Raw genomic sequence first — 10,000 nt, forward strand, 5'->3', positions numbered from 1 at the left:
TGTGTATATATAATATAGTGTGTATGAGTGTGTGTATGAGTGTGTATGTGTGAGTGTGTGTGAGTGTGTGTATGTGTGTGAGTGTGTGTATGTGTGTATGAGTGTGTAGTGTGTGTATGTGTGTATGAGTGTGTGTGTGAGTGTGTATGAGTGTATGTGTATGAATGTGTATGTGAGTGTGTATGAGTGTTTGTGTATGTGAGTGTATGTGAGTGTGTATGAGTGTGTGTATGAATGTGTATGTGAGTGTGTGTGTATGTATGTGTGTATGTGAGTGTGTGTGAGTGTGTGTATGAGTGTATGTGAGTGTGTATGAGTGTGTGTATGTGTGTATAGTGTATGAGTGTGTGTAAGGAGTGTGTATGAGTGTATGTAGTGTGTATGAGTGTATGAGTGTGTGTATGTGTGAGTGTGTATGAGTGTGTATGTATGAGTGTATATATGAGTGTGTATGTGTGTGTGTGTAAGGAGTGTGTGTATGAGTGTGTGTATGTGAGTGTGTGTATGTGTGTATGGAGTGTGTGTATGAGTGAGTGTGTATGAGTGTGTATGAGTGTGTGTGTGTGTAAGGAGTGTATGTGAGTGTGTGTGTATGAGTGTGTGTGTGAGTGTATGTGTGTATGTGTATGAGTGTATGTGAGTGTGTGTATATGAGTGTGTATGTGTATGAGTGTTTGTGTATGAGTGTGTGTATATAATATAGTGTGTATATATAATATAGTGTGTATATATAATATAGTGTGTATGAGTGTGTGTATGAGTGTGTATGTGAGTGTGTGAGTGTGTGTATGTGTGTGTATGAGTGTGTGTATGTGTGTGTGAGTGTGTGTATGAGTGTGTATGAGTGTATGTGTATGAGTGTGTTTGTGAGTGTGTGTATGAGTGTATGTGTGTATGAATGTGTATGTGAGTGTGTGTATGAGTGTTTGTGTATGTGAGTGTGTATGTGAGTGTGTGTATGAGTGTGTGTATGAATGTGTATGTGAGTGTGTGTATGAGTGTGTATGTGAGTGTGTGTATGTGAGTGTGTGTATGAGTGTTTGTGTATGTGAGTGTGTATGTGAGTGTGTATGAGTGTGTGTATGAGTGTGTATGTGAGTGTGTGTATGTGTGTATGAGTGTGTATGTGAGTGTGTGTATGAGTGTATGAGTGTGTATGTGAGTGTGTGTATAGTGTATGAGTGTGTGTATGAGGTATGTGAGTGTGTGAGTGTGTGTATGAGTGTGTGTGTATGTAGTGTGTGTATGAGTGTGTGTATGAGTGTATGTGAGTGTGTGTATGTGTGTATGAGTGTGTATGTGAGTGTGTGTATGAGTGTGTATGTATGTGTATGAGTGTTTGTGTATGTGAGTGTGTATGTGAGTGTGTGTATGAGTGTGTGTATGAGTGTGTATGTGAGTGTGTGTATGTGTGTATGAATGTGTATGTGAGTGTGTGTATGAGTGTGTATGTGAGTGTGTGTATGTGTGTATGAGTGTATGTAGTGTGTGTATGAGTGTTTGTGTATGTGTGTGTGTATGAGTGTGTATATGAGTGTGTGTATGTGTGTATGAGTGTGTATGAGTGTATGAGTGTATATGTGTATGTGTATGTGTATGTGTATGTGAGTGTGTATGAGTGTATGTGTATGTGTGTATGAGTGTGTATGAGTGTATGTGTATGAGTGTGTATGTGAGTGTATGTATGTGTGTGTATGAGTGTGTATGAGTGTGTGTATGTATGTGTATGTGTGTATGAGTGTGTGTATGTATGTGTATGAGTGTATGTATGAGTGTGTATATGAGTGTGTGTGTGTATGTGTAGTGTGTGTATGAGTGAGTGTGTATGTGAGTGTATGAGTGTGTATGTGTGTGTGTATGAGTGTGTATGTGTGTATGAGTGTATGTGTATGTGTGTATGAGTGTGTATGTGAGTGTATGAGTGTGTATGAGTGTGTGTATGAGTGTGTATGTGTGTATGTGTATGTGAGTGTGTATGAGTGTATGAGTGTATAGTGTGTATGAGTGTGTGTATGTGTGTGTATGAGTGTGTATGTATGTGAGTGTGTGTATGAGTGTGTATGTAGTGTGTGTATGAGTGTATGAGTGTGTATGTATGAGTGTGTATGTGAGTGTGTGTATGTATGTGTGTATGTGAGTGTGTATGAGTGTGAGTGTGTGTGTATGTGAGTGTATGTGTATGAGTGTGTGTATGAGTGTGTATGTGAGTGTGTATGAGTGTGTGTGTGTGAGTGTATGAGTGTATGTGTGTGTATGAGTGTATGTGAGTGTGTGTATGAGTGTGTATGTGAGTGTGTGTATGAGTGTGTATGTGAGTGTGTGTATGTGTGTATGAGTGTGTATGTGAGTGTGTGTATGAGTGTGTATGTGAGTGTGTGTATGAGTGTATGTGCTGAGTGTCTGTTACATTGTGGCTCTCTGTGTGTTTTTTATAGCTGCTGTTTCAGGAGACAAACCTCGGCGTGCGGTACGAGTTCATCATGAAGAAGAACACCTCAGGGGATAATGATCTGCTGGAACCTCAGTACCTCTGGAAATACGGAGCCTGGACTGAGTGCAGCGCCACCTGTGGACAAGGTGAGGACACAACATCAATCACATCTACAGCACAGCACAAGAAACTATATAATAATGTGTGAAACTCTGTGTGAGCGCAACACAATCACATCTACACAAACATCTACCAGCTCCAGAGTGAACAGTCCAGGTTCAGATCAACACCAGGGTCTATCATCTCATTTCACATATTTGTATAATTCTGGATAAATGGATATTATACACACTGCCAAACCACAACAGTTACACACACACACACACACACACACACACACACACACACACACACACACTGGGGGAGATATTAACACTGCATGCTGAAACGTGGCAAGTGGGTTATTTTTATTTGTAGCTCCAGGTGGTGAGGAAGAGCTTTTACTTTGATCTTAAAGAAGGTTTCTCATTTCTTTTGTCCTTGACTAACCTCTAGTGGTCAAACTGTAGAGAGACCTGGTGTCTAGACGTCTCTTTAGGAAGTATAAGTGTGGACATGGAGGACAGCAGCTGTTAAATCTGATATAATGGGTGTGTTAGTGCATTATGGGTGTGTCCTTCTCCACCATGTGGTTTGTAATAACCCCTGATGCTGGTCCTGTCCTGGTGCTGATGATGGTCCTGAACCTGGACGTGTTGGTCATGGTCCTATCCTGGTGATGGTCCTGGTGCTGATGTTGTCCTGGTGCTGGTCCTGCAGGTGAGCAGCAGCAGCCGGTGCGGTGTTTTAGAGCAGATGTTGGAGTGGTGGATGAGGAGTTGTGTGATGGGGAAACTCGGCCTGAGGACAGACATCGTCACTGTAAGGACATGGACTGTCCTGCCAGGTCTGTTTTTTTTTCTGAAATGTCCCAGATAATATTCTGTGTAGACGAGGAGCTGAAAGAGGAACATGTGATCCCCAGGTGGTGGGTGGGTGGATGGCAGTCGTGTTCGGCCTCCTGCGGTTCTAATGGAGTGAGAAAGCGCACGGTTCTATGTGTTAGAACCGTAGCAGGAGAGGAGAGAGTGCTGCACCCCGGCGACTGCAGGAAACTCCCCAGACCTAAAGCTGTGGTGAGCTGCAACCGCAACGTGACCTGCGGCTCGGCCTGGACGGTGGGAAATTGGAGCCAGGTGAGACTCCCACAGGGTCACCACCACAGGGTCATGGGTTCTCAGGATCAGTCAGGGTCAGGGGTAATTGGATCAATGAATTCATTTGTGGTATTTAATCACCAGGTCACTAAATCACCAGATTACAGGATTATGGGATAGATCATGGATTTAACACTGATGAAAGGTCACACGATCACTGGGATTGTGGAGTCTCTAGTGTAATGGATCACAGAGTTGCTAGGCCACAAGATTTCCTGGTGATGGGATCAGTAGATCACATGGTTGCATGGTGACTACATCATGCTTTAATGGAGAACTTGAACACAAGATGGAGTCCCAACATCACAGCGTAATTTATGGGATCGTTAGGAATCATCTCATGCTTGACCACCAGATCACTGGTAAATCAATGTGATTGTTGCTCCTGCAGTGCTCTCTGACCTGTGGGGGAGGGGTGAAATCTCGGGACGTGAAGTGTGTATTAGAGCCCCAGATCCGCTGTGACCCTGTGACCCGACCTCGATCCACAACCTTCTGCAACCTCCAGAGCTGCTCCAGAATCCGAGCACAACCTTCCACCCCGACCCCGGAGCATGAGCCAGATGACCTCACACCTACACCCACACCATACACATCACACACTCCTACGCCGAGTGTGTTACACAGAGACGATCAGGATTTCATCCTGGTTAATAAGAGCAGTGTGGAGAACATCACACACACCGGTGAAGAGGAGGAGGAGGAGGAGGGCAGCACGGACCTTCAGCACGGAGCAGCGTACACACCAGGATATGACTACATCATGGAGGACGAGAGAGAGGACGGGTTCACCGTTCATACACCTCTCAGCACTACACACACATCTCACACCACTGTACAACCAGACACAACACACACATTCCTTACTACAGCAAAACCAGTCAGGACAAGAACAAACACACACATACCTGCTAAAGCACACACACACACAAACACACACAGAAGTACCTCTCAGAATCCACATACACACAAGCAGAAGGTCCAGGTGAGATCACACAACCCTTCACACACACACTCAGCAATGAAGAAGCTCAAACACACACACAGGAACTCCAGCAGATCCAAAGTGACCAAAACAGGAAGAGGCAGGAGCACAGCGGCATTCTGGGTCACGGGCAACTGGAGTGAGGTAACGTCTTTCAGTCTTACTGATATTCTGCTCTCATTAAAACATTTATATTCTCATTGTGTGTGTGTGTGTGTGTGTGTGTGTGTGTGTGTGTGTGTGTGTGTGTCAGTGCTCTACCTCCTGTGGGCTGGGAGCAGTGTGGAGGTCAGTAGCGTGTAGTTCTGGACACGATTCTGACTGCAGCAGTACAGCGAAGCCTGAACCTGCACAACACTGTAACCTTCAACCCTGTGCTGTATGGAGAAAGGTCTCGCACACACACACACACACACACACACACACACACACACACACACACACACACCACACACACACACACACACACTACTAGAGTTTGCTGATGTGTTGGCATGTTTACACACCCCTTTTAAATGTTTCCAGATGTTAGAGTTTTAAACCTGGTATCTTCTACTCTGAGATCTCAGAGAACCCATGAGGAACTTCAATTTCATAACAATTATACACTGTGTGTATATTTATTCTTCTGTCACCAAACTAGTGTGTGTGTGTGTGTGTGTGTGTGTGTGTGTGTCAGTGTGTTAATGGATGTGTGAGCGGTGTGAAGTACAGGGATGTGCAGTGTGTCGACTCTCAGAGCGGCAGAGTGTTGAGACCTTTTCACTGCTCAGACCAACAACCTCCTACACTAGAGTGGAAACACACACACTGGGGACAGGTATATACACACACACACACACACACACACACAGACACACACACACAGATTCATTAGTACATTTTGTATATTTCTTGTGTGTGTGTGTGTGTGTGTGTGTGTGTGTGTGTGTGTGTGTGTGTGTGTCAGTGCTCTACCTCCTGTGGGCTGGGAGCAGTGTGGAGGTCAGTAGCGTGTAGTTCTGGACACGATTCTGACTGCAGCAGTACAGCGAAGCCTGAACCTGCACAACACTGTAACCTTCAACCCTGTGCTGTATGGAGAAAGGTCTCGCACACACACACACACACACACACACACACACACACACACACACACACACACCACACACACACACACACACACTACTAGAGTTTGCTGATGTGTTGGCATGTTTACACACCCCTTTAAATGTTTCCAGATGTTAGAGTTTTAAACCTGGTATCTTCTACTCTGAGATCTCAGAGAACCCATGAGGAACTTCAATTTCTCATAACAATTATACACTGTGTGTATATTTATTCTTCTGTCACCAAACTAGTGTGTGTGTGTGTGTGTGTGTGTGTGTGTGTGTCAGTGTGTTAATGGATGTGTGAGCGGTGTGAAGTACAGGGATGTGCAGTGTGTCGACTCTCAGAGCGGCAGAGTGTTGAGACCTTTTCACTGCTCAGACCAACAACCTCCTACACTAGAGTGGAAACACACACACACACACACACACACACACACACACACAGACACACACACACAGATTCATTAGTACATTTTGTATATTTCTTTGTGTGTGTGTGTGTGTGTGTGTGTGTGTGTGTGTGTGTGTGTGTGTGTGTAGTGCTCTCAGAGTTGTGGAGGTGGAGTGATGGAGCGCTGGGTGTTTTGTCCGGAGCCTGAACGCTGTGACACGAGTCTCAGACCTGAAAGCTCTGCCCCCTGTAACCTTCAGCCGTGTGTGTTGTGGGCTACTGAACCCTGGCAGCAGGTCACTGATGGGTCTCACACACACACACACACACACACACACACACACACACACACACACACACACAAAATAACACAATGTACAGAGATTAGCATACCTGTAGTGACAGGTTTGTGGGTGTGGCCTAATTTAAATATTCATATATATATATATATATATATATATATATATATATATCTCTATTTGAAGGTAGTGGAGTAGGTGTTTGATACAGAATGTGATAATGTGTGTGTTAGTGTTCGAGGAGCTGTGGTGGAGGTGTACAGAAGCGAGTGATCAGGTGTGTGAGCGAGGGATCAGGAGACGAGGTGAACAGCGCAGTGTGTGTGGAAAGCGACCGGCCTGAGAGTTTACGTGTGTGTGGTGAGGAGGAGTGCACACCTGAGAGAGGTACACAAACACTACACCTTTATTACACACTTTACACACTCGCATTACACTTAACGTGTGTGTGTGTGTGTGGATCAGATGTGTCTCAGGTGTGTAAGAGAGACAGCATGTCCGCTCGCTTCTGCTCCACCCTGAAGCTGCTCGGTCGCTGCGTCCTCAACTCCATCCAGAAACAGTGCTGCCTCACCTGCGGCCTGTAAGATCCGCCCACCCAGGGGTCAGGGGTCAGAGTCACGCTGGATCATCATCAGCCCTCAGACTGTACAATACTGGACCTTCAGCACAATCACACACACACACACACACACACACACACACACACACACACACACACACACACACACACACACGTGCTATTTACTTGAAGCTTGTGTGTATGTGAGAATTGAAACCTGTCAGCATGAGTGTGAGATTTTTATATCACTTTCTATAATATCAAAAACTACTCCACCTCCTCCATGATGGACACCACGGTCATGTCCAGGAGCTTTACAGATGTTTCACATGACCACATGTGCAGCTGTGATCATTTATCAACAGTTCAGAATGAAACACACACGTATTGTATGTAATATGAGTTGTGTTACAGTGAGGTATGTGTGATCACACCCTGGTCCACTCCACGGAGAAAGCTGAAGCTCATCATCAACCTCCACACACACCATCTATGCAGAGAGACAGGGAACATGTGGAGCTGTGAATCAGCAAACTGTCCATCAGCTGCTGTGCTACTTAATTATCATCTACTGTGTGTGTGTCTGTGTGTGTGTGTGTGTGTGTGTGTGTGTGTGTGTGTGTTTGAGATTTGTATTGAGGTGCTTTAAAAAAAACAAAACCATCTACTCTGGTGCTGTTTATCAACATTGTATACACACATTATATTTCTAAATATCCTGGGATTAATAATCACTGCAAATATCAGTGTGTGTGTGTGTGTGTGTGTGTGTGTGTGTGTGTGTGTGTGTGAGAGACTGAAACCCATGGTGCTCTTAGTGAGTTCATAAGATCTTGAGTGTGTTCCTTGTATGTAATTTGATGTGATTTGTGTGTGTGGAATGGTGTAGAGTTCACATCAATAAAATGTGTATTGGACACCATTTTGTGTGTTTATTAGTGTGTTTGTAAGTGTATTTGTGTGTGTGTGTGTGTGTGTGTGTGTGTGTTTGTTGGGGTCTTGCTGTGCCCTAAACCCTAATCTTATACCCTTACCCTAATGCTAGCCCTAACCCCTAAATCCTAACCCAAATCCCAAACCCTAACTGCACAACCTTTAAAAAGATAATAACATTACCCTACCCGAACTCTAAAGCATAATCCTAAACCAGAACCTTAATCCTATACCCTAAACTTAAAGCTACCCCTAAACCCTTAACCCTAACCACACCCCTAAAACTAAACCCTAACCCTACCTACAACCCTAAAGCATAAACCTTAGCCCTAACACCTAACCCTATACCCAACCTTTAAACTACCCCTAAACCCTTAACCTACCCCTAGCATTAAACCCTAATCTTAAACCCTAAACCAAAACCCTAATCTTAAACCCTAACCCTAATGCTACCCGTGTTTGTGGTGTCTTAGTGGGTTTCTTAGTGGGTTTAATCCTAACCATACTGTGTGTGTGTGTGTGTGTGTGTGTGTGTGTGTGTGTGTGTGTGTGTGTGTGTTTTATGGTGTGTTTGTGTGTTTGTTGTTGTTTTGTTGTGTTTGTTGGCACCTTACTGTGTTGTATTTGTTTGTGTTTGTGTGTTTGTTGGGGTCTTAGTGTGTTTGTTATTGTGTTTGTTGTTTTAGGTGTGATATTTGGTGTGTTTGTTATTGTGTTTGATATTGTGTTTGTCAAAGTATTTGTTGTTGATTTTGATAGTTAGTTTGTTGGTGTGTGTGTGTGTGTGTGTGTGTGTGTGTGTGTGTGTGTGTGTGTGTTAGTGTGTTTGTTGGTGTGTTTGTTGGTGTTACCACGTTCTATGGTTTGTGTGTAGGTGTATTTGTTAGTTTGTGTTAATGACTAAGGATGAGGTGTGTGTGTGTGTGTGTGTGTGTGTGTGTGTGTGTGTGTGTGTGTGAGAGAGAGAGAGAGGAAATGGTAAATAGAGTGTGGTTTCAAGAGGAAGACGAGACAGCAGGACAATGCTGGAGAGAAGACACTACACAGATAAGATAGTGGAGTTTGAGGAGACACAGACTCTGTAAAAGATCAGCTCACACACACACACACACACACACACACACACACACACAGAGGAAGTGTGGTGATCTATAAAAGGCATGTCCACTGTCCTGTGTGATGTGATAAAGGCTAAGATGATCTCTCTCACAGATCCCAGGCGTGTGTCCTCACACCAGCGCACTACCGGAAGTGACCCGCACACTTTATTATAAATGAATAGAATATGTGAATTGTTCCTGGTGCTGTGATCTGAGATCATTCCTCTACATCATCTGAGAAATGTTGTGCTCAATAAGAGCCTTCAGAGAAATCTTCCTCCTCCTCCTCCTCCTCCTCTATACAACACACTGATATGCAAATGATCATGACGATCCAAATTAATATGCAAATTAGACGGTTACATCATGCACACGCGCTGGAGACTTTCTCCTGAAATCATTTCATGCATCAAGTGTGTGTGTGTGTGTGTGTGTGTGTGTGTGTGTTTTGACTTCCTTCAGTGTCTGAGCTCTTTATGGTCACTGCGTGTGTGTGCGCGCGCGCTCGTGAGTGTGTGTGTGTGTGTGTGTGTGTGTGAGTGTGTGTGTGTGTTCCTGCAGTCATGCTTCCCCCGGTGCTCTACAGCAGTGATGAAGGTGAGATGGTGTTCGGTTAACGGTCGGTTGCTGTGTGCGCTCGCGGCGCTCGTGACAGCGCTGATCGGCGCGCGCACCGTCACCTGCAGCATCGCGCGAGAACCTCGGCACGCGCTCCCGGGTATCATACCAAACACCGACAACATCTTCAACGTCTCCAGCTCCATCTCCAACAACTCCGGCTCCATCTCCAACACCTCCAGCTCCATCTCCATCTCCAACACCTCCGGCTCCATCTCCATCTCCGACATCTCCATCTCCATCTCCAACACCTCCTCACCACGCTTCTCCGCCGCTGCCTCGACACGCCGCGCGCGCAGTTATCCTCACCTGCAGGGAGACACGCGCCGCCGGA

The 10,000-nt window shown here is 45.0% G+C and overlaps 2 protein-coding genes across 2 annotated transcripts in view; both read left to right on the forward strand.

The window, feature by feature from the left end:
• adamts12 (ADAM metallopeptidase with thrombospondin type 1 motif, 12) overlaps positions 1–7,576 on the forward strand; it is a 22,872-nt gene extending 15,296 nt beyond the window's left edge. The window contains exons 17-25 of the mRNA XM_046841990.1: positions 2,436–2,577; positions 3,251–3,377; positions 3,456–3,666; positions 4,079–4,816; positions 4,926–5,063; positions 5,352–5,492; positions 6,304–6,450; positions 6,687–6,840; positions 6,919–7,576. Coding sequence (XP_046697946.1) covers positions 2,436–2,577; positions 3,251–3,377; positions 3,456–3,666; positions 4,079–4,816; positions 4,926–5,063; positions 5,352–5,492; positions 6,304–6,450; positions 6,687–6,840; positions 6,919–7,040 — 1,920 coding nt within the window. The 3' untranslated portion in view covers positions 7,041–7,576. The remainder of the gene's footprint in view (positions 1–2,435; positions 2,578–3,250; positions 3,378–3,455; positions 3,667–4,078; positions 4,817–4,925; positions 5,064–5,351; positions 5,493–6,303; positions 6,451–6,686; positions 6,841–6,918) is intronic.
• A 1,853-nt stretch (positions 7,577–9,429) lies between these two features.
• fgf10b (fibroblast growth factor 10b) overlaps positions 9,430–10,000 on the forward strand; it is a 3,185-nt gene continuing 2,614 nt past the window's right edge. Inside the window, exon 1 of the mRNA XM_046841987.1 lies at positions 9,430–10,000. This exon is cut by the window's right edge and continues 84 nt beyond it. Within this exon, the coding sequence (XP_046697943.1) occupies positions 9,640–10,000 (361 nt within the window). The 5' untranslated portion in view covers positions 9,430–9,639.

This window comes from Silurus meridionalis, chromosome 27 (genome assembly GCF_014805685.1).
Source record: "Silurus meridionalis isolate SWU-2019-XX chromosome 27, ASM1480568v1, whole genome shotgun sequence".
Taxonomy (NCBI): domain Eukaryota; kingdom Metazoa; phylum Chordata; class Actinopteri; order Siluriformes; family Siluridae; genus Silurus; species Silurus meridionalis.